The sequence below is a fragment of the Zootoca vivipara genome, chromosome Z, assembly GCF_963506605.1.
Source record: "Zootoca vivipara chromosome Z, rZooViv1.1, whole genome shotgun sequence".
NCBI classification, from domain to species: domain Eukaryota; kingdom Metazoa; phylum Chordata; class Lepidosauria; order Squamata; family Lacertidae; genus Zootoca; species Zootoca vivipara.
The window spans coordinates 30,152,725-30,177,182 of NC_083294.1; the positions used below are offsets into that span (position 1 = coordinate 30,152,725).

Sequence of the window (24,458 nt, forward strand, 5' to 3'; positions counted from 1 at the left end):
GGCCAGCTTGCCCTGGATCAGGTTGCCCCACCTTGAGCCAGCCAGGATTTGTCAAAAGGCAGCCTAGCTGCATGGTGAAGGTAGGTAGGAAAGAGAGGCAGGAAGGGTCTGCTTCACTAGCACATTCCCTACAGGAAAGCAGCATCCAGTCTGCAAAGTGGAAGTTTCAGTCCTCTCTGCAGTGTGGTCAAGAGCAGTGGGGAAGGAGATGCAGTGTCTCCTTGCTGCATCCCACCTTCTGCCCAAATGTTTAATTAGGGATGGATCCAGGTTGGGCGCAGAGCCTCAGTATGCAGTATAATACTTCAGCCAGTCACTTTATTTGTGTAACTGTCTTCTGTATTCTGTACACTACTATAAAGTGATGTTCACAACAAGCAAACCCACACCTTCTTAATCATCAGAACGTTATTACCATGCAACCAAAAGCAATTCAAAACAATTTAATAATAAATCCCAAATAAGCTAGTGTTGTACCAAAATACGCCATTCATAATTTATTACTAATACAAAGGGAGGAAAGGTGCCCCCTGAACTTGGGGGGGGGGTGCGGCGGCAATGGAATGAGCCCTTTTTAAAGGGCTGCGACGTTTGGCACACCACCCACATGTTGTAATTGCAAGTGGGTAGGAGGGCTGAAACCAAGAAAGGTATCCCTGAGGCCACATGGTTCCTAGAAGAAGGAGAGGCTTCCTGATTCACATCAGTTTTCTTTGTTCTGCTTTTTCTATGGAAAGGAGCTAGGATCTGCAAGGAACTGAAACCTCATCCTTTGAAGAGCTGACAATCTTACTCAACTCTGCTTTGGCTTGTGAGATGCTGAGATGCACTGCAGCCACAAGGATAAGGAATTAATTATTGACATTATTTAAAAAGCTGATTCTAACAATGCTGGATTGGATGCAGTACGGAATATACCCAGTAGGAATATACCTTGTTATCCATCCCTTCCTCCCAAAGGTGCTTAGGGTGCCAAACATCAATGGTAAAAACAATATCCAGCAATCAAATGCCTGAAACTCAATAATGAGGGAGATCAATGCACTTCACCAGGGTGGGCATTGCACAAACTTGGAGCCAGCACTGAGAAGGCCCTGTCATGGGTCAATGCCAACCAACAGCCCTTAGTGGCACCACCACCAATAATACCTCACTTGCCAATTGTAGGGTCTGGAATGGTTGGTACACGTTTTAGCCACCTTTTTGTTGACATGGTCAAGATGGTTAAGATTTGCTACTGCCCAGAGTTATTACAGGGTAGATTTGTAATTCTTGCAATCAATCAACAGATTGAATGTTAGGCATGACAAGTTAAATAGTCCAGGGCAAAAGGGATACATTAACGAAGGACAGCAGGACTGGAAGGAACACGTATTGTCATAAAAAATGGGGAGACCCTCTAAGAGTCTCACATCACCGAACTGCCCCACTGGGATCGGTGGGTGGAAGGAAGTATTCCCTTTCAGATAATTACCTACTCATTCAAAATTGCATATACACAATTATGCTTTCAAGACTGTTTGCACCTGCCAGTGTTTTGCTGTTGACATACGCTTCATTTGCAAATTGGTGCATGCCACATTGCTTCCTGCTGAAAGCCTGTAACTTTTCATACGATAAATATCCCTGGTCTACTTTTTTGTCTCACTTTCCTTGTGCTACAGTGCAAGAGTTCTGCAGCTAGCAAAACGGTGGTAGCATTGGGGTGCTATCACAGAGCAACTAATAAAGCAGAACGATGTCTGCACAGCCCAGTATAAATTCACTATTACTGCATCAATGAGATGTTGCAGACAAAACCCCCACAATATTTTGGAGATGGTGTAAGGCAGTTGCCTGCAGTACCCCTGGCTCAATTAGCCCTTCCTATCAAAACTTCTAATCATAAAACTATATATTATTTAGTGATTTATTTATTTTACGATTGTATGCATAATAATATTTTGACTGTAAAAGTTTTGAAGGTGAGATATAAAGCCTTGGAGATGAAACTGACTGACAGTTCATCAAATAATATACTTTGCATCCATCTCTATGTTTGAAGCCACCATACCACTCAAACCTATAGTGTAATACTGAGCCAACTAACTGGCATAAATTTTGGGGGAAACAGTCATCTAAGTCCATTTCTGTAAGGTTGAAAGAAAACCGCATAAAGATACTATCTTGGTGGCGTTGCAAAGCTCTCATATGCAATAAAAAACCCTCAAACAAACCCACTATATTGGAGAGGTTGCCCAGCGCTTGGGATCTTACAACCACATGTGGTGGAACTGCATGGTGGTTCAAGGTTTTTGGAGTTTAATAATGGATGAAGTCTTATTACAAGTCAAGTGGTTCTCTGTGATCCCAGACTAGCATGGTTAAACTCAAGTTTTAAAGGGCTAATTGTTTAAAGAACTATTAATCCTTGTTTTGGTGACCATCAGACAAGTTTTGGCTCAAATTTGGAAGGCAGCTGCCAATGCACTTGTGGAAAAACTAAGCAACTTACGGCCAACACACCAAGGGCAATCCTGAGGACACATGGTGCACATCAGAAACCGTAACATGACAAAGACACATCCATTGACTCATGGTAATTGCTGGAGTAAATCCACAGAGACAATGAGCATCATATTACCTAATGCCTTCAATATTTACACATGATTCGTTAAACACCTGTATGTGAATATCATATGTACATGGAGGGAATGGCGAGCAGGGTGCAGGCAATAGGGAGTTATTTTGAGTTGGATCATTGGTCTGTCTTTACAACTGAAAATGCATATGCTATAAAAATAAGAGTGAAAACTGAAAGAGTGGCAGAACAACACAGGAAGCTGCCTCATATGGAGTCAGGCCATCTAGCTCTGTATTGCTCACACTGACTGGCAGCAGTTCTCTGGGATTTTCAGACTGAGGTCATTCTGATTGAACTTGGGGCCTTCGGCAAGTCACGTGCCGCTACTACTGAGCTACTGATGGAACAATGATCCATCCATTGTTGACAGCTGTAAGAAAGAAAGGAACTATCTAGGGCAGGAGTAGGCAACCTAAGGCCCGTGGGCTGGATGCGGCCCAATTGCCTTCTCATCCGGCACGCGGACGGTCTGAGAATCAGCATGTTTTTACATGAGTAGAATGTGTCCTTTTATTTAAAATGCATCTCTGGGTTATTTGTGGGGCATAGGAATTCGTTCATCCCCCCCCAATATAGTCCGTCCCACCACATGGTCCAAGGGACGGTGGACCGGCCCACGGCTGAAAAAGGTTGCTGACCCCTGATCTAGGATGTAGGATGCAATGGGTAGGATGGGGGGGGGGCTTTATCAGCAGCTGCAGCCCAATTATGGACCACTCTGACCTGTGAACAACTGTTGGCCCCCTCCCTCATTGTGTTTTGCTGGTCATTGAAGTCCTTTAATTACAGCAGGCTTTTATCATATAATGCAAGTAATATGTTCATTACTTTTAATTAACACAGGAGTAGGGATGAGGTTTCCTGATCTGTACCTGTTCATCATTATTGAAACTTTATCCAAAATGGTTCTTGTTTAATTAAATTTGAATGATCTCGGCCTGGTGTGATTTACAAAAATAATGTCATGGTTTTTTATTTCCCTGACAGTGGCAGTGATTGCATCTCACATATTGGATATGAAACAAAAAATTAAAAAATTCCTTCCAGTAGCACAGGCATCCACAAACTTCAGCCCTCCAGATGTTTTGGGCTACAATTCCCATCTTTGCCGACCACTGGTCCTGTTAGCTAGGGATCATGGCAGTTGTAGGCCAAAACATCTGGAGGGCTGCAGTTTGGGGATGCCTGCAGTAGCACCTTAGAGACCAACTAAGTTTGTCATAGTTACAGGTAGGTAGCCGTGTTGGTCTGAGTCGAAACAAAATAAAAAAAATTCCTTCAGTAGCACCTTAAAGCCCAACTAAGTTTTTATTTTGGTATGAGCTTTCGTAGAAGATGAGCAATTAAATAGTCCTGAGATGGTATGTTGGATGTTGTTGGGGCCAGTAATGGTGTTGTCTGGGTGTATGTGGCAGCAAAGTTGGCATCTGGGTTTATTGCAGGCTCTGGTACCAGTGTCCATATTAAGTCTGGTGGTTGTATTATTGTGGGTGAGGAGTTGTTTAAGATTGGGTGGCTGTCTGTAGGCAATGAAAGGTCTTCCTTCCAGAGCTTGAGAAAGGGAGCTGTCATTGTCCAGGAGAGGCTGTAGATCTCTGATGTTGTACTGTTTTAACGTGGGAGCTGTATGTGATGACTAGTGGTGTTCTGTTATTTTCTTTTTTGGGTCTGTCTTGCAGCAGGTTCTCTCTAGGTATCAGTCTGGCTCTGTTGATCTGTTGTTTAACTTCATCAGGTGGATATTTTAGTTCTAAAAAGCTCATACCAAAATAAAAACTTAGTTGGTCTTTAAGTTCACGAAAGCTCACACTAAAATAAAAACTTAATTGGTCTTTAAGTTTGTCATAGGTATGAGCTTTCGTGTTCCTGCACATTTCTTACTTAGTTGGTCTCTAAGGTGCCACGGTACTAGAAGGAATTTTTAAATTTTTTGTTTCGACTACGTCAGACCAGCACGGCTACCTACTTGTAACTAGTATATTGGATATGGTTATTTCCCCAATTCTTTCTTATTTCCTTTTTGCTATTTACAGTGGTGCTATTGTTCTTGATTGCCCACCATCAAATAGCCATTGCCCCCAGGCACTTTTACTTTATAAGTTTTATTTGCTTGGGGTGTGAAATATACTCGGAGTCGAGAGGGGAAACAGAACCATTTAAAATCATTGTCTTTGCGGGTGAATGGCACAGATCATCAGGAAGACACATCCCCCGTGTGAAAAACCAGGCATCCAATCATCACCCTCACTCTCCCTTTCCCTTTTTGCAGATGTGAATGACCACATACAGGTGAAAAGTTGGCAAGGGAAGTAATTGTGAATGGGGATTTCAACCTGGATCTACCCAGCCCTAGTCCATCACCCTGTTAGCCTGCTTTTGCAAAAGGAGCTCTGTTTGACACTGTTAGGATTAAAAGGGGCAGGTATAAAGCTTGCTTTTTTTACTTTGAATCAGGTGGCTTGTGATGACGTTTACGTATCCACAGCATACCGGCTCCCAACCAGCATTCCGCTCACAGATCATGTGCACTTAAACAAAAGGACTCTCCTTGCGCACCCTCTTCCTCCTCCTCCCCCTGTTCAAAAAGAATTTGCTCGCTAATCCTTCACTTAAGTAATTGGTATGCAATGAGAGAACTCAGTCTTAAGGTGTGGTAACTTCAGGAATTCATCCTTCCACATTTATCTGATTCATATGATTCAAATGCATGGCCAGGAGACAGATGGAAGGAGAGCAGAGCCCTCCAGCCAAGAACCATGGCCGTTGCATTGTGGGCTGCATTGTTGCTCTTCATTGGTCACTCCTTCCAACTTGGTAAGTCTTTGATTCCTTAAGTTGGTGAAGAAAAGTTGACTAGCTGTTCTTTGCTCCTAGTGTCTACACCAGGGATGGGGAACTTGGGACTCCTCTGGAAGTCGTGGGACTCCATCTCCCACCAGCCCCACAGCTAGCATGAAGGATGATGGGAGTGGTAGCCCAACAATATCTGAATGGCCACAGCTGCACCCACCCCCATTTTTGGCAAAGAAATAATAATAATAATAATAATAATAATAATAATAATAATAATAATAATTTATTTATACCCCGCCCATCTGGCTGGGTTTCCCCAGCCACTCTGGGCGGCTTCCAACAGAAAAATAAAACAAAATAATCTATTAAACATTAAAAGCCTCCCTGAACAGGGCTGCCTTCAGATGTCTTCTAAAAGTCTGGTAGTTGTTTTCCTCTTTGACATCTGTTGGGAGGGCGTTCCACAGCGCAGGCGCCACCACCGAGAAGGCCCTCTGCCTAGTTCCCTGCAACTTGGCTTCTCGCAACGAGGGAACCGCCAGAAGGCCCTCGGTGTCCAGGCAGAATGATGGAGGTGGAGACGCTCCTTCAGGTATACTGGACCGAGGTATACTGTGCCCTGAAGACCTTTTATCTATTTGTAGATAAAGGTCCTTCCAGGGCTTGTGGGGGGTATAAGCTGAGAAGGAAATCCTGTTTTCTAATAAATGCATGCATGCAAGCACAGGAATATGTTGTGTTGATAACATCAAGCAAAAACAGGCAACAAGCAAAAGGTTAGCCTAGATGAAGTGATGCAATTAGGTAATTTTATGTTCTGGATTTAAGATAATTATGAGAGAGGCATGGAATGTATGTGTGTGTCAAATTAATTTTAAATGACAATGTCTGTTACTTGTATCAAAGTGTGATAAGCAAGAACTACCGGGTTCTGGGGTCCTTATTCTGCTGAGAGAACCGTGGATGTCTGCCCTAGAAAGACCTGACCTGACCACACATTGGTGAGGTGCTAATGAGAACGTATTGGTTCACATAGATCACATAAACCTTGTTTGATTTGTGCAGGATTCTAGGTCTTAGCGATCAATTTAACTTGATTACCAAGACCCAGAATTACAAGGCATTAGGAATTTGTGCTATATATGCAGGCATTTCTAAATATTGCAACACAAATGTTGATCTTGGGTAAGTCAAGGAAGTGTCCTGCCCTATCATTGGTTTAAGCTGATGGCTGTCAACTGAAATGATCAGCTGATATTTCCTCAAAGGAGAGGGGAAGGGAAGGACTAGGGGTAAGGTTACCAAACATCCCCGTTTCCGAGGGACAGTCCCCTGATTTACAAATCAGTCCCCATACAAAACCCATTGATGTTGAAAGGTGTCCCTGGATTTATTGAACAAAATCTGGTAACCTTAGGCTAGGGCATGTCTTCCTGAAAAGGCAATCTACCTGTAAATGTGGAGCTAGAGGTGGCCAGGAAAGAGGGCAGCAGAAAAGAAAGCAGTTCTACTTACTGGTAGTACGGAGGCAGCCACAGTCAGAAGTGAAATGTGTCAGGAAATTAGAGAATCAGGTCAATGCAAAGAAAAGTTGAAAGCATCAGGATACTTTTAGCTAATTGAGGATTCCCTCTGTTCCAATCTCCCAAGCCTCCCAATTCAAAACTGGTTTCCTCAAACCCCTATCCTTTCAGACCCCATTATTTCAGGTGAATTCATATCCATTTAGGAAATGTTACATTCAGATACACAGAAAAAAATCTGCACTGTTGCTTTAAGAGCCACCTAACCCGTAGAACTGGATTTTTAGAGCTCTAGCAGGAAACTGCACAGAGCTTTGCTTAATAAGGCTGTTAGTTTAACCATCGGCTGTGTGGAACAATTATTATTATTATTATTAGTATTATTAGTATTATTAGTATTAGTATTAGTATTAATTTGTACCCCACCAGTCACTCTGGCCAGCTTCCAGAATATGCCAAAACATAGTAAAACAGGTAGGTAGCCGTGTTGGTCTGACGCAGCCAAAACAAAATAAAAAAATCCTTCCAGTAGCACTTTAGAGACCAACTAAGTTTGTCATAGGTATGAGCTTTCGTGTGCTCATGAGGACTTTTAAAAGAAGAGGCAAAATGCAAACTGATATGGAAATGTGGAGAACTTAACTAAATACTGAGGGGTGTGTGTGTGAGAAATGGAGAGAAGCCAAAACCCACCCCAACCTTCTCACTCTGCATCTGGGCCTAGCTTGAATCCAGCCTTTCCCAGTGTATACAGTATTCATCAGGATTTATCCTTTTCAGGTGAAAGTAGCATATTTGGAGAGCTCTTTTCTTCCAGAGTTCTCAATTTGTTCACTTCCCCTTCTCATTCATTCTAAGGAATCCTGCTTCCTCCACAAAATGTGACACTAATTTCAGAGAACTTCTACATTTTCTTGACATGGCACCAGTCTCCAGACTCGACCAACAGCACTCAGTATGAGGTGGAGAAAAGTAATGGGTATGCTGACATTTTCTTTTCCAAGAACCACCTCTTTTGAACTTACACTAGGGTTACCAGAAGTCCCTGGTTCCTGGGGACAGTACCCAGATTTGCAAATCTGTCCCCGGGAAACGTGGCAGCGGCAGCCTCAGCAGCCCAGAGCCAGCCTGTTAGCGGAGTTGGCTCTGGCTGGCTTCAGGAGCTGCTCGCTGCTGTGGCACCCGCCATTTTTTCTGCGCCATGGCAGCGAGCAGAGAGCAGCTTCTGAAGCCAACTAGAGCCAACTGCACTACCAGGCTGGCCCCTCCTGGGCAATGGCCGCCCGCCCGCCACTCCCAAGCCTCCCCTGATCTGTCAAAACAAAGGGGGAAGGGGGAAGGAGATCGGGGAAGGCTTGGGAGTCATGGGTGGGTGGTGTGCCATTGCCCAGTTTTATAAAACAAAACTCTGCGCATTTATATTTCACAGGGTGCGAAAGAAGGGCTTTGCACCTTTATACAATATGCATGTGTGCTTAGGCCCAGGGTCTTTTGCCTCACCATCCCCACTACTGACTCCCTGTTGCTACTCAGCTTCAAAAATAAATGTGTCCTCGGATTCATTGAAAAAAATCTGGTAACCATAACTTGCACTGAACCAGACAATCAGTCGACCTAGCCAAGCATTGTCAACACTGAGGGTCGAACTTGCCAAGAAGTTAACTGCATGAGTGCAACCAATGTTGCTGGTTTTTGTTATTTGTGCAGCAGCTGTAGGACTGTGGAATGATGGGGAGGGTAAGTTTCAGTCTATCCACCCCCACTTTCAGTGCCACACTACTGACCAAAATCACCACTCGAAAATTATTGTTTAGATTTCAAGGAAGGTCTCTATGGGTGTTAAGTACAGTTTCCCTTGATGTGTTTTCTGGGGGCGGGTGGGCGGGTGCAAAGGTGACAAAGGAAAGGGCCTTTTCAGTTGTGGCTTCCCCATCTGTGCCACTCTCTTTTCACAGGCCTTCGGGTAAAAACATACTTTTCCTTTCAGGCTTTTGATTTGACTACAGTGATGTTGCTTGCTTTTAGCTGGGCTGCCAATGTTTTCTGCTGCTCTTATTTCTTGCTGCTCCTTGTCCATTTTTTTCTTTTAAAATGAAGAGCATATGTTTTCATGTAAATGTGTTTTTCCTCCAATGTGTTTTAGTTGTTTATGCTTATGGTCTTAAATATGTTGTAAGCCTTTTGGATACCTTTGTGCATAACAAGAAATGATCGTGTTCAATAAATAACAACATCAGCAGGGGGTAAACTAGGCTCTATCCTGGCTACAGTCTTCCTGAAAACAGTATCATTGTGATCATAACTGAAATCATGAACAAGAGGCTAACTTTCAGGGTAGGCCCTGGCCCAGGCTATGTTGCCGCTAGAAGCAAAACCCCAGGTGGCAACCCCTGTGTCCTAGCCCTCAGCACCTTCTGGTGCCCAGCACTCGGCACTGCCGGGTGCTCACTGTTGCTGGGTGCTTGCTGCTTGCTGCTCCTCGACCCCACCGCTGGCACACTCATGGATGTCAGCAGCAAACCTACCCGTGTTTCTCCTAAAATAAGACACGTCTTATATTTATTTTTCCTCCAAAAAAACACACCACGGCTTATTTTCAGGGGATGTCTTTTTTTTTAATATTAAGCTCTGTCGGGGCTCGGCACAGCGCGCTGCTGGCTTTGCCGGCTCCCCCTCTGTCGGGGCTTGGCAGGGCGCGCGCGCTACTGCTTTTGCCGGCTCCCGCTCAGTTCAGTCGGCAGGGCTTGGCAGTTCAGGGGTCGGCAGGGCGCGCGCGCCGCTGGCTTTGCCGGCTCCTGCTCTGTCGGGGCTTGGCAGGGCACGCGCGCTACTGCTTTTGCCGGCTCCCGCTCAGTTCAGTCGGCAGGGCTCGGCAGTTCAGGGGTCGGCAGGGCGCGTGCGCCGCTGGCTTTGCCGGCTCCCGCTCTGTCGGGGCTTGGCAGGGCGCGCGCGCTACTGCTTTTGCCGGCTCCCGCTCAGTTCAGTCGGCAGGGCTCGGCAGTTCAGGGCTCGGCAGTTCAGGGCTCGGCAGTTCAGGGGTCGGCAGGGCGCGTGCGCCGCTGGCTTTGCCGGCTCCCGCTCTGTCGGGGCTTGGCAGGGCGCGCGCGCTACTGCTTTTGCCGGCTCCCGCTCAGTTCAGTCGGCAGGGCTCGGCAGTTCAGGGCTCGGCAGTTCAGGGGTCGGCAGGGCGCGTGCACCGCTGGCTTTGCCGGCTCCCGCTCTGTCGGGGCTTGGCAGGGCGCGCGCGCTACTGCTTTTGCCGGCTCCCGCTCAGTTCAGTCGGCAGGGCTTGGCAGTTCAGGGGTCGGCAGGGCGCGCGCGCCGCTGGCTTTGCTGGCTCCCGCTCTGTCGGGGCTTGGCAGGGCGCGCACGCTACTGCTTTTGCCGGCTCCCGCTCAGTTCAGTCGGCAGGGCTCGGCAGTTCAGGGCTCGGCAGTTCAGGGGTCGGCAGGGCGCGTGCGCCGCTGGCTTTGCCGGCTCCCGCTCTGTCGGGGCTTGGCAGGGCGCGCGCTACTGCTTTTGCCGGCTCCCGCTCAGTTCAGTCGGCAGGGCTTGGCAGTTCAGGGCTTGGCAGTTCAGGGGTCGGCAGGGTGCGTGCGCCGCTGGCTTTGCCGGCTCCCGCTCTGTCGGGGCTTGGCAGGGCGCGCGCGCTACTGCTTTTGCCGGCTCCCGCTCAGTTCAGTCGGCAGGGCTCGGCAGGGCGCGCGCGCTGCTGCTTTTGCCGGCTCTCGCTGGGTCGGGACTCAGCAAAGCGTGCGCTGCTGCCCTTGCCGGTCCCGCTGGGTCAGGGCTCGGCGCGGCGCGAGCTGCGGATCGCGCAGGGTCCTGCTGGGTTGAGGCTCTGCGCGGCGTGTGCTGCAGCTTCCCCCAGGCTCCCTGACAGGAAAGGCATCTCCCTTTTCCTGTTCCTTACGGAAGCGCCATCCAGACCTGCTCCAGCACGGTAGGGTGCTGGTATCCCAACACGTCTTATTTTTTGGGGATGTCTTATATTTTTTTGCCTTTAAAAAAATCATGCCATGGCTTATTTTTTAGGCCCGTCTTATTTTGGGAGAAACACTGTATACTTACACCTGGGCTGCCCCAAAGAGGGCAAGCAAGAAGAAGAAGAAGAAGAAGGGGTGGGCAGAGGCACCTGCCGCAACCATCCATGAGCCTGCTATGGCAGCTGCCAGAGTTGAGGAGCAGGAGGCAGCAAAGACCCAGCAGAAGGTAGCACTGCAGCCACGAAGGGCAGGAGCAGGCTTTGGGGGCAGCAGCTCCACCTGAGTGGTGGCTCTTCCTCCTCTCAGGGTGCTGCTGCCCTTCATGGACAGGCTGGTTGTGGGTAGGGTGAAACAAATGCTAAAACGGGAGGTGTCATGGTACTATTGCATCTTCTGCTTCTAAGTAACAGATCTTATCCTGACTGGATCAAAGAGCCGTCCTGCAAAAGAAGGAATCTCAGAGGAAACCGAAGCTGCCAGCTTCATCTGCCAAACTTGCTCAGTTTTTACCAAGCTAGGGTGAGAGCCCAGGATGGAGGCAGGTTGTCTGAATGGGCCTATTCGAAACCGCTGCAGCTATACAAAGACAGTAAGGAAACTTTTTCTGCCGAAGACTTGAACTGGGTTAGGTGACCATGCATGTACTACTTTGCAGAAGAAAGGTGGCTCCATCTGAAGGGGTGTCCTGTCCATCTCTGGTTTAAAACATCATGTAATGTAAACATGGATTTAATGTAGCACGTTGTCTAGCCCTGACATTCAGAAGAAAGTGTAGAGATTAAAAGTGCTGATGATGGAGAGATCTAAGTTGCCTGTTCAACTTCTGCCTGGGGCACTGAAAGGTGAAAAGGAAACTGCCAAATGTATCTCCTTCTTTTCCTCTCTCTTCACAGCTGTTATTGGCCCTCTCATTCTCTCTCTGGCTGCTGCAGATCGTAGCATTACTGTATCCGTCTCTATGCCCCAGATCCTACTGGAGGACTCATTTCGTTTCACATCCCGTCTAAAGATCCTGATCATCCTCAGTAGTGAAGGGGGAGATTTCCAGAACGTAATGTTGTGTGAAGATGAACGGAACAGCTGTTGGGTTTGTAGTTGTAGTTGTAGTAGTAGTAGTAGTAGTAGTAGTTGTTCACAACTCTTTCTTTCCTTGATGCCCATTTCCTTGAACCAGACAGATTGTATTGAATGGGTTCGCACAGGGGTGGAGAACCTCAGGGCCAGAGGCTGAAGGCGTCCTTCCTTGGCTCTTGAAACTCTGCCCTGGCCACCCTACTCATTGTCATGCAAAAAGTGTTTTTGCCTGGCTGGAATGTTTCCCTTAACATTGATAATATTTCTTGCTTGCCTAGATGGAAGATAGTAGAAACTAGCCAATTGTGCAAAAGGGAAAGTTGCATTTGTTGCTCCACCCACTTTTGCCCTGGCCCCACCCAGCACTGGCATGTGGCCCAGAAAGCACCACAATTCTGAATTGTTTAACAGTTAATCCATCTTTGCAGGGGCCTCTGGGAATTGCAGCTGTGAGAGGAATAGGTAGTGTCCTAGCAACTCCCAGAACTCTTAGAAAACTGAAACTCCCAAGATACGGTACTTTGGGAGAAGCCATGACTGTTTAAAGTGGCATGGAACTGCTTTAAATATATAGTGCAGATGGATCTCAGTGGAACTTACTTCTGAGAAGAGATGCAGAGGACTACAGAGCATCTGGCTTTTCTTTCTTTCCCTTTTGTAGAGGCTAGATTTGAATCAGGGATTTCCTGCTCCACAACTCAGTTTCTTAGCCATTAGGCCACACCAGAAATATCTAATTGTGGTTTTCACTGACCTTCTTCAACATGAATGATCACCAGATCCAATTGGAGTACTGCTCCCACCATCCCTGACAACTGGCAATGTTGGCTGGGGCTGATGGGAGTTGTAGTCCAACATCTGGAGAGCACTAAGTTGGAGAAAACTTGTTTGCCCATAGCCTTAACTAAAGTTTAAAAATTGACCTTAAAAGCGACGCTAGCCTTTTGTTGTTTCTAAGAGCATCGAACTGCTTTGACACCCTATGTATATTCTTTCCCAAGATGGATAGCAAACAAAGAAGAAGAAACATAACAAAACACACCTTTGAGAATGTGAAGCCAAATACCAATTATTGCGTCAAAGCAGAAGTTGCAGACCAGCCAACCAGGGAAGCTGTGCGGTGTATTAAAACACCAGCTAGCTCAACAGGTAAGAGACAAAGAGACTTCACCCCACACTCGCTTTGGACTGGGGTAATCTACCTAATCTTTGCTGTTTTTGCGCACCACCCAAATATCTCAACGTACAAGAGACCCCAGGGGTGCCTGTGCTTACCCAGGGTTCAGTTTCCTAGGAATAAAGGTCAGCAGAGACTGTGGTGTCTTTAGAAGATGTGGTTTTATTTAAAATAAAAAAAATTCCTTCAGTAGCACCTTAAAGACCAACTAAGTTTTTATTTTGGTATGAGCTTTCGTGTGCATGCACACTTCTTCAGATACAGTGAAATGGAAGTTTCCAGGCACTTATGTAGAGAAGGGGTGGGGAGGGGTGGGGATGGGGAGGGGGGATCACTCAGAAGGGTGGTGGAAATGGGTGATTGACTGACTGATAGCTGTTGATGACCGCAAACGACTGCAAATGGTTTTGCATGAAAAAGGAAGGGTTGAGATGGCTGAAGATCGCTTATCATGTATAATGAGATAAGAATCCGATATCTCTGTTCAAACCAGGTCCCTCCATGGTTTTGAGCTTGGTGATAAGTTGCAATTCAGCAACTTCTCTTTCCAGTCTATTTCTGAAATTCTTTTGTAATAAGACAGCTACTTTGAGATCTTGTATAGAATGTCCTGGGAGATTGAAGTGTTCTCCTACTGGTTTTTCTGTCTTCTGGTTCCTGATGTCAGATTTATGTCCATTTATCCTTTGGCGTAGGGTTTGGCCTGTTTGTCCAATATAGAGAGCTGAAGGGCACTGTTGGCATTTGATGGCATACACAATGTTAGAGGATGAGCAATTAAATAGTCCTGAGATGGTATGTTGGATGTTGTTGGGGCCAGTAATGGTGTTGTCTGGGTGTATGTGGCAGCAAAGTTGGCATCTGGGTTTATTGCAGGCTCTGGTACCAGTGTCCATGGTTTTATTTACACACTTATACAACCTGAGCATAGGGTGGAGGCTCTCATAACATTAACACCCCAATAGATCTTAATTCTCTATCTCAGGTTTCCAGGGAACCAGCAAACTCAGCACAGAGCAAGTTGCTAATGGGCAGCTATTAAACCGTAGAGGAGTTCATCAATTATATCTATTGCTAGACTCTATGAGTGAAGATCTGGGAGATGCTCTTCGTTAAGTCTGTTCACTCCCATATCTCTTTTCTACCAATTCCATTCTCTCTCAGGTACATCACCTTGAGTTATTTGGAGGAAAGGTGAGATATGTGTGTGTGTAATAAATAACATCAATAACATTCTCTTGGTCTCAAAAATGCAGAAGGGGAGGAGGAAGTATTTGTATGGAAGGTTTGAGAAGGAACATACAGAAAACTCACAACTGACATACATCCAGCTTTATGTGCTTGGCAAAAGAAATTAAAAGGGGAGGGAAGGGGGCAGGGTTCTGGAGAAAATTACTTTGGCAATCCTACCTGCTATTGAAACCAATGTACCTTGACTATACAAGTTTTTGGCTTTGTGCGCAACCTCTGGAACATAACCCCTGCGTAAGTTGTATATGAAAAACATAAAAATGGGATGGCTGTCTTCACCACTCCTCCAAATATGGACTAAATTAAGATTTCAATATCAATGCCGTCAGGATTAGCTATGCAAAGGTTAAACTGCAATGGACCTACAGTGGTACCTCGGGTTACAAACACTTCAGGTTACAGACTCCAGTAACCTGGAAGTAGTACCTCGGGTTAAGAACTTTACCTCAGGATGAGAACAGAAATTGCGCGGCGGTGCACGGCGGCAGCAGGAGGCCCCATTAGCTAAAGTGGTACCTCAGGTTAAGAACAGTTTCAGGTTAAGAACGGACCTCTAGAACAAATTAAGTATGTAACCAGAGGTACCACTGTACTTATTCCCTGGGAAAAGCCCTCATTCTGATACAGTGGTACCTTGGTTTACGAACTTAGCATAATCCATTCTGGAAGTCCGTTCTTAAACCAAAATTCTTCTTAAACCGAGGCGTGCTTTCCCTAATGAGGGCTCCCACCAATGGTGTCCTTCCACCGTTTGGATTCTGTTTGTAGACCGAGGTAAAGTGTGCTAACCGGGACACTACTTCCGGTTTTGCGGAGTTTGTAAACCAAATCATTCATAAACAGGACTGTTCTTAAACCAACGTACCACTGTAGAATAGAATGGTGTTAATTGAAGAAAGGTTATTTTTTTCTCCCAACTTTTCTTACCCCATTTCAGGTAACTACTGGACCCTTTCTGTTATAGTGTTGGCCTCTGTTTTTGGACTCATCCTGTTGAGCGGGGTTGGAAAGACTTTCCTTAAGCAGTACATGCAATTGAGAACCTCAGAAACGGATCTACCCAAATCCCTGGTGAGTAGCCATTGTTTGCTTCAGCTTGGCAAAATATCAACATATCTGCACCCTTTTTTGATAGAAAGTATGCTTTGAGCCAACTCTCTTGTGGACACATACAGCTGTTGTTGTTGTTGAAAGGGACCCAAGGCAGTTTACAGATAAAAATAAGAACAGCTAAAAACATAGAAAAAATAACAATTAAAAACAATTAAACGTGTGTGTGTGTGTGTGTGTGTGTGTGTGTGTGTGTGTCCGATTCCCGCCTGGAAACCAGTGTCCCCACTGTAGAAGGATGTGTGGACCCAGAATTGGCCTCCACAGTCACTTACAGACCCATTGTTAAAATCATGTTTATGGAAGACAATCTTATTCGGCTATGAGTGATCACCAAAGAAGAAGAAGAAGAAGTGGTGTGTGTGTGTGTGTGTGTGTGTGTGTGTGTGTGTGTGTGTGTGTGTAGAAGCTGTTAGTCCCCCAAAGCCTGTTGGAACAGGCTATTATTCTTACATGTATCGTCCTTGGACATCAATGTTTTTTATACCCTACAATTTTAAACCAGTTGCCACCTTTGAAAGTCTCAATCTACATTTGCAGCAAAGTGAGTTGGTAGTGAGGAGAAGAATCCTGAAGTAATAGGATGAACTGCGTCATTTCAGACTGCAGGTGGAAGAAATTGCAGTCTTGAATGCTCCCCTCTGGGTGGGTGGGTGGGGTAATCCCCTTGCAAGAAGACATCTAGCATAGCAAAAAGAAAGCTGGCATAGAAGCTTTTTCACTGATGCTTTTATTATTTATTTAAAAAATAATGGGGGAGCCTTAATATTGTGGAGCAGCAGATTGAAAAAAAACAGAACAAGCAGTGTGCGATTCAAGGGAAGGATCGGACAAATAAGAGAGCCTTCACCTGGTGCCTGAGCATCTGAAGAGAGTATTCCCCCTCTCTATCTAGTCACCATCTGCCTTGCCTTTGAAGAGAGGGGTGCCTAGAGAAGGACCTCTGATGGACCTATTTCTGCCCATGAAATTTTATGTGGTAGCATACTGCCCTATTGAATTTCTTCCTGGTTTACATAGGAGCAATGATCTGTTCATTTGTCCACAGGTTTTTCTGAACAGGAATTCATCTGCTCTGATACCTGCACTTTACTTGGAAGCTGATTCCGTAGTTTTCATCTCAACTACTGTGCAGCTGCCCTTGGAAGACGGTCTTCCAACAGAGCAGGAAAACCCCCAGTTCCAACTGATTCCAGGCAGTTTAGGTGCTCAGGGATCAAGTGACTATTGTCCAAATGGTTTTGATAAGGGCAATGAGGACCCCTCTTGCTTGTCAGTTGCTGTTGTAGACTCCCTCTCGTCAGGAGGCCCAGTGAGGGAAGATTATTCAGGTGATGAGGACTACAGAAGTGCTCTGGAGGTCTTGGAAACTTCTGAACACCCATCACCATCACCTGGAGGATTTCATTTTGGTGGCTTGGAGACAGTCTCTTGGGAATGCAGAACTAGCTATAAAAGTGGCCAAGTGAGATGGCTGCCTTAATCTGGGGCTGATATTCCCCTCAGCTCTTTGAAGTTGCAGGCTCATCTAGACACTCAAGGCCTTGTGTACAGTCCAGGACTTTTTGATATAGTGAAAGGCTGCGATGCCTACCCAGAGGCCCCAGCCAAGCAGGTCGCTGAGTTACAGGTGTGCTGGGATCAGAGCAGTTTCTTAGAAGATGCGGAGCTTTGTAACAGCTCCAGCCTGGAAGCCAAAGACACAAAGGCAATGAGTTTCCCTGGCTATGAACTCCACCAACCCATCCTTTTCTGTGAACCATAGTTTTTTGATGTGTCAAATAAGCAACTGGGAAATGCAGAAACCCCAGCTGCTGCCTCACCTCAGGAGGAGGTGGGAGCTGAGGAAGAAAGAGAGAGGTCTGTCCTGACAGGTCTTCTAAAGGGTCACTGGCCTCTCTTTCCCTCCCCTCCCACTATATCCCAATATATTTTGCTTCCTGACATGCACACCCTCCTCCAGCTCGCCACCTCACTGTGATTCCTGGCAACTGATGCCTCAAATGTCTGTCTCACTCTGCCTGAAGGTAGGGAAGGCCCTGAGGATGGTGAGACAGCAATCTGACTCATGAATTTACCTAATCCAAATGTAGCCATGTAACTGGAGTGTACAAAGGTGAGCCAGAAAATTGTAAGAAGGAGTAATGGTGGAACTCCTCCTTCTCATGTGCCTCATGTGTGTTAAACCTTACATTCTACCAAGGCTCCAAGGATGCTCCAAACTGGGAGCTTTGGGTATTATTGTACTGTATTTGAAAATTCATTGATAGATTTGTGGCTCTTGTGTTCCCAAACTGTGTGGCTGCTGTCAGTGGGTCTTTTGCATTCATCATCTTCCCAGCTCCCATATCAATGTTATAGAAACTGGGGTTCGCTTTTACAGCTGAAGTCCCACTCAAGGGGCTCAGAATTCCCCAAGGTCTGCTCTCAGAAAAATAAAAGGAGACAACAACCAAGTAAAAGTAAAGCAAGGCTGGCTGCTAAGCCTGATCCTTATTGAATGGTTGCAACAGAGAATTCCCCTCTCCTCTAACAGGAAGAAGAAGAGCCCCAAACAAAGAGGATAGCAACTTTTAAAACTTCAGAAAGTGTGCTATCCTCTTTACAGAAAGACCACCCAGAAACATGTAATAAAAAGGGGTTGTTCTGTGAAATTGGGAGCATGCAGGGATTACATTCTTTCCAACTTGTCTAGACTGATATTTTATGAATTGCCTGTCTCACTCTGCCATTCATACTCCTGACACATTAACCATTCCTTTAGATATTGCAACCATCCCTGTCTCCTCTTCTTTCTTAGCCTATTCTTCTTGCACTGACTCAAATCTCTCCCCTTTTATTCACAAAAAAACCTCCATTTGGCAGTTTCCACCTTCTTCTGGCAAGTACTAACTCCAAACCTGCCAGTTGCCCATCAGCAGTACATTTAGGATTTCCTCACTACCTGACTACATTGGTGGCTGCCGGGGTCCAATGTGGAACAAACGTGGTTCGTCCATTCCCCTTTTCGCTCACTATAACATTTTGATTTTGACATGAGTATCATTCATAAAACACATTATTCATTCATTCATAAAAATATCTTATTTTCTTAGGGGAAGGTTATAAATTGATTCTTTCTGGGTGGCACGTGCTTTCCATTTACAGCAAATACTCTTCCTGGTTGAGGCTTGATGGAAGGCGCTGACAGCTCAACAACGGAGTGTTAATTAGGTCTCTGCACCGTTCTGCAAGGTGTTTGCTGTTGCAAAGAAGCAGCTAGCAAGGCTACCATAGTTGTACATAGGAAGGTGTCTCCAGACTATAAGTCTCTTGTGGGAGGGATTCAAATTGTGCAATTTAAGTAGATTAAAGTGCTCTGCCGTCCTTGGCCGGAAGGCATCAATAATGATGGGAGGGGTGGGGGATTAAATCTCAAGGATGCACAGACATAAAGTGGCTACAATATTTGCCCAATGCATTTTGAACACACTTATTCAAGGGCCCTGCATGTAAGAACAATGAACATACCTTATTGAAACATTTAAACAATATGCAAATATTGTTGAAACTAATATTATTAAAGCAGACCCTTTGTAAATATATGCCGGTTGGCTACATTATTCCAAATATCAGAGGCACTATGCCGCTCACTGAGGAGAATGTTGTGTGCTCAGGCCTCGCTTGCACAACACTCCTCAGTGACTGGTATTCAGTGAAAGAAAACTAAGCCCCTCTTGACTGGGCCAAGGCCCACCTCATCTATCATTCCTTTTCCAGAGTTCAGTCAAATGCCTTTACAAAGGCTTTACTTGGCCAGACAACAGCATTACAACACTGAGAGTAGTGAGGGTTTTGAAGGACTCTTGGGTTTCAGTTCTTTTATTGCTTTTAAAAAGTGCGTATTTGGTAAATTTGCCTTTAAATGAGAAACTGGATCAAATAATTTCTTCCCCATCCCTACTCATCACTGATCCTTTGGGATTCAACATACAGTGTTACCTAGGGTTACAAACTTAATTCATTCCGGTTGGTTCTTAACCTGAAACTGTTCTTAACCTGAGGCATGCTTTTGCTAATGGGGCCTCCTGCTAGCGCGCGATTTCCGTTCTCATCCTGGAGCAAAGTTTGCAACCCGAGGTACTAATTCTGGGTTAGTGGAGTTTGTAACTCAAAGTGCTTGTAACCCGAAGTGTTTGTAACCTGAGGTACCACTGTATAATGATAACAGCAAAGCATCTTCCCATTATTTTCCCCCTCCCATAACATGATGGGAGTCTGAGGAGCTACCAGGTGTGGCATGAGATTTTATGCCAGCAGCACCTTTTAGGTGTCGTAATGGCAGACCCTCCCAACGCCCCTGTTTTCCAGGGACAGTCCTGGATTTACAGAAGCCATTTCGGTTTCTGATTTGATCCCAGAATGTCCTGCTTTTTCTTAGGATGTCCCTATTTTCATCAGAGGGTATGGAGTTATGCAACCCCCAGCCCAAGGAGATAAGTAACTATACAACCTTTATAAGGCATATGAAGGCAGCCTAGTACAGTATAGGGAAATTTATTTAGAATGTTTACTTTTTTATGTTTTTGTCTATGTTGGAAGCTGCCTAGAGTGGCTGGGGCAACCCAATCAGATGAGCTGGACATAAGGTTGTTGTTGTTGTTGTTGTTGTTGAATACGACATCCCTATTTCCATCAGAGAAATGTTGGAGGGTATGTAATGGTACCATAAGGAGGGCGCTGCCTTTTTCCAGCTCAGATTATCTGCCCAGGTAGTCCAATCTTGTTTACTCTCTCAGGCTGCAACTCAGCAGAGTAGTTATTCACTACTCTTTGGCTGCTCTGCGCCTGCTTTGTTTAAGCAAACGATGCTTGTTTATCTTGGATGGGGCTCATGGCCTTATGTGGTTTCAACACAGCCAGAGCAATGGAAGGGAAATATATGCTTGGAACATATCTTAATTTACGTATTTTTATATTTCCCACACCTTCAACATATGTGCATTGATGTTCCCAGGGCAGCTAACGGAAGAGGGGAGAAAATGAATGTCTAATTTAAAAGTAGTAGTAGTAGTAGTAGTAGTGGAGCATAGATATGAATACTGTACAGAAAATTAAAATCACAAACTGAAGCAGGAACAGCCTATGGTAATAGATAGAAAAAATATTTACAAGAGCAGGTCTTAAAGGGCTGGAGAAACTGGTTATTTCATGACTGGATTACTGCAATGAGCTTTATGTCGGTCTTTCCTCACATTTGGTCTGGAAGATGCCGTTAGAGCAGAATGCGGCAGAACAACAGGAGGTACTGTCAGATTATAAAACCTGTGCTCTGCAGGTTACTGATTTTCAACTGGGTCATGTTCAGGGTGTTGCTATTAGCATATAAAGCCATTGACAACTTGGGATCAGTTTACCACTCAAAGAAGTTCGATCGGTGGAATTGGCGCGACTAAAGCTGCCACATAATACCCATTCTGCATTTGTAAGAATTTGATTGTTTTTTTAAAATTGTTTTTATTAAGGGTTTTCTTGGTTTACAAAGATAAGAGCAATGTCTCTCTTAACATTTTTACAGCTCAGTTTCGGTTGTTGAGACATTGGTGAGGGGAGGGGAAGGATAGTAGGTGGAGGGAGGGAGGGTGGGATGGGGTGGGCTTTTTCTTGTCAGCGACGCTTGCATAGGTTCTCTGTTGTTCGCCTGTTTTCCTTTGATGGTGAGAGGTGCTGGGGTTGGCCTAGGATATGGTTGTTCCTTTGTGGTTAGCTGTGGTGGTCTTTGTTTTGTTTGTAAGCAGGGGAGTGAGTGTGTGGGTCAGGTTAACCATATTGATTCATATGCTGTTGGTGGGTTTTTGTTGTTGTCTTGTTGGGCTGTGTATGTGATAAAGGGGAACCATACCGGGGTGAAGCCATCTTCTTCTATTTGTCCCCATGTCAGTTTCAACTTATTGGTTAATTTTTCTAGTAGGGCTGTTTCCCATACTATTTGGTACCAATGGTCCATGTTTATTCCTGATAGGTCTTTCCAGTGTCTGGTTATGGTGCTTCTGGTTGCTGAGAGTAAGTGGGTTATGAGTTCTTTGTGGTGTAGGTGCGCGTTATTGTCCTGGAATATGTTTAGCAAGGCCAATTCTGGGGTGAGTTCTAATGCTTGTTGGGTTATTTTACCTATTTCTCTTATGGTTGTTTTCCAGAATAGTTGGATTTTGGGGCACTCCCACCACATGTGGAAATATGTGCCTGTTGAGGTGCATCCTCTCCAGCATTTTGCTGAGGTTCCTGGGTGTATTATCGCTAGTTTCCGTGGTGTTAGGTACCACCTGTAGATGATTTTCAGAGTGAGTTCTTTCCTTTTTGCTGATATGGATTTAAAGGGGGGTTTAGACCACATTTTGGTCCATTGGGTGGGGTTAATTTCATAGTTTATGTCATCTTCCCATTGTTTTTTGATTGTGTCTAGGGGGTTTATGGGGTTTTGGAGCAATATTTTATATATTGCAGATACCATCCCTTTGCCGTGTCCCTTTGTCGTTAGGAGGAGGTTTTCAAAGGTTGTTAGGGGCCTGGTTGCTGTTGATTTTACTACTGGATTGTTTAAGAGGGCGTGTAGTTGGTGTTGTGCTAACCAGGATATTTGAATGTCTTCTAGTTTGTCCTGTATTTCTTGTGTTGTCATAGGCTGGTTATTTTTATAAAAGTCTATTAGGCGATATAAGCCTTTGGTCTGCCAGGTTTTTATCTGAAGGTTTTGTGCTGCATGGTGGAATAGCGGGTGGTAAGCCAGGGGGATTAGTGGGGATGAGGTTGGGGATAGTTTGTCTGTTTCTGTTTTCCATGCTTTGAACATGGGTTTGTGTGTACCTATTTAGTGTTGTTTGAATCTTCCTTAGTTTGTTTGGGAAAGAATTTGATTGTTTAGTACGGCAGCACCTGCACTTTAGAACTCCCTTCCTATTGATATCGAGCAGGAGCCTTTACTGTGGTCTTTTCAGAGCCTGCTAAAAATAAATAATCCATTTTTTAGACAAGCCTACCCAGAATCTTAGAAAGCAGAGGTGATTTTAATCTGTTTTAGTGTATGTTTTAAAGGTGGGTTGTGATGTTTTTCTTGATTTCAATTGCTTGAAATTTTTGTAAACCACTTTGAGATTTATGTTTTATGTTGTTGTTGTTTTTACAGTCAAGCAGTGTATAAATTTAATAAATAAATAAATAAAATATAAATATAAATAAATAAATAAAACACAACTGTGTTTACCCAGCATCTTAAATGTAAGGAGGTCTCTCGGTTGACCTTTTTAGGGAGGGCATTCCATGTAGGGATGGATGGATGGATGCATAAATTGCAGTTTCTCTCCGTTGCTCATTTCCCCAGCCTTAAGTTTAGTATTTTTGCATCAGGTTTTTTTTTTAAAGTCCTCATGAAATATGTCAGCATTTCAGTGCAAATTTCTCTTCTTGAGTACACAATTTTGCAAGCAATTTCCCCTCCCCCATGTAATACATTTTATGTTATTCTCATGGATACATGGCGCGGCTACCATATTTCATTGACATAGTTGGAATATGGCAGTTGGAATCAGTGTTCCTGGGCGTCTGAAGTCTAGATTTTGTGAAAAAATCCTTTAAAATAGTTCAAAAACTTGGGGGGGGGGGAGCTCAACAACTGTTGTGTCCAGATTTTCACTTTTTGAAATATGGCAACCCCAATTATGATTTTTTTAATGCACACTTACCCCAATCTACACATTATTTGGTTGCAGAACTCCATTGTAAAAATTAGAGAAGTACAACTTTAGAAGGTTGGTTGTGTTTGGGTTCACATATCATTTCAGAAAGTGTGAATTAGGTAGGTTTGCATGAAAATCCTAACTGAATTTCCGTGGTCCAAATTGGTGTGTGCGCATGTGTATTTGCAGGTGTAATTTTCTGCAACATGCCATTGATGCAAGAGTAGTGCACTGGTGGTTGATTTATATTGGACCAGTCACACGTTATTCTAAAGCGCAACAAAAGCATGAAAAGAAATAAATTTGAACATCTGCGGTGTAAAAAGTTAAAGGGTTTCAGCAGGAAGCTACAGGACATGGGCTGATCGAAAACAAAGCAGTATATCCACCTCGAAGTTTCTGCAGGCACAAACAGTATTGAAAGCAGAATCACATATAACCACCCCAATACCATCAAGAGCACAAACAATCATGAACGCGTAATAAAAAAAAGTGTGCCTGGAAGTGGGAGTCCTATATAAATAATCATAAATAGAAGCTATGCTTATGAACCTTTTGGGGCTCCTTTGATACCCTCCTATTGCCTTGAGCCAGCCAGAGTGGTAGGATCACATCAATAATTCTTCATCTGATGGCAACAGACACCCAGTAAATAGAAGCAAATTGAATACAGGACAGGAATAGATGTAGTTAGGACAAGCTGCCTAAAGCAATGACAGGCACCCCAGGCCAAGATGGATGACTTTTCTGATTCATCTGTCTTCTCTCCTCCCTCTCATGGGATGTGCTGCGGAAGGGGAAATGAACCTGTCAAGGTTAGGGGTGAAAAACGAGTTTTGTAGCAGCTGATGTGACTCCTCTGGAAAGATGCATGAGAACTGTTTGTCCAGTTTCCAGCAGCTGGAAGAGCCACATGATAATGGCTCAGTTGTGGAGCCAGCAAGAAACACAATAGCAGAACATGGCAGAGGCAGCCACAAGCAAGAATGCTGTTGGAGCTTTGGTGTCTGTTCCTAGCATAGCAATCACTAGTTTATTGCACATCCATCCTGATTTGCTTGCATAAAACTTGTGCAGAGATTAGATTGCATCCGTTGAGCATTTGCTCCGATTTGTTTGCGGGGTGGTTGCATGACAACCAGCATCCATTCTGATATGCTTTCAGGGTATTTACATATATTTCTAATAAAAAAATTCCTTCAGTAGCAC

The 24,458-nt window shown here is 44.8% G+C and overlaps 1 protein-coding gene across 3 annotated transcripts; it reads left to right on the forward strand.

The window, feature by feature from the left end:
- The first annotated feature begins 25 nt into the window (after nt 1–25).
- On the forward strand, nt 26–24,452 carry LOC118084271 (interferon lambda receptor 1-like). Of its 3 annotated transcripts, none has more exons than XM_060270124.1 (7): nt 26–5,437; nt 7,798–7,918; nt 11,330–11,514; nt 11,819–12,012; nt 13,001–13,148; nt 15,365–15,498; nt 16,586–24,452. In XM_060270124.1, the coding sequence occupies exons 1-7, from the start codon at nt 5,380–5,382 to the stop codon at nt 17,018–17,020; spliced, it is 1,275 nt and encodes a 424-aa protein (XP_060126107.1). In that variant the 5' UTR covers nt 26–5,379; the 3' UTR covers nt 17,021–24,452. The 3 variants fall into 3 exon arrangements, with proteins under 3 accessions (XP_060126107.1, XP_060126108.1, XP_060126109.1); XM_060270125.1 differs by having other exon boundaries at nt 15,392–15,498; XM_060270126.1 differs by lacking the exons at nt 15,365–15,498; nt 16,586–24,452 and adding an exon at nt 14,162–15,331.
- The last annotated feature ends 6 nt before the right edge of the window (nt 24,453–24,458 follow it).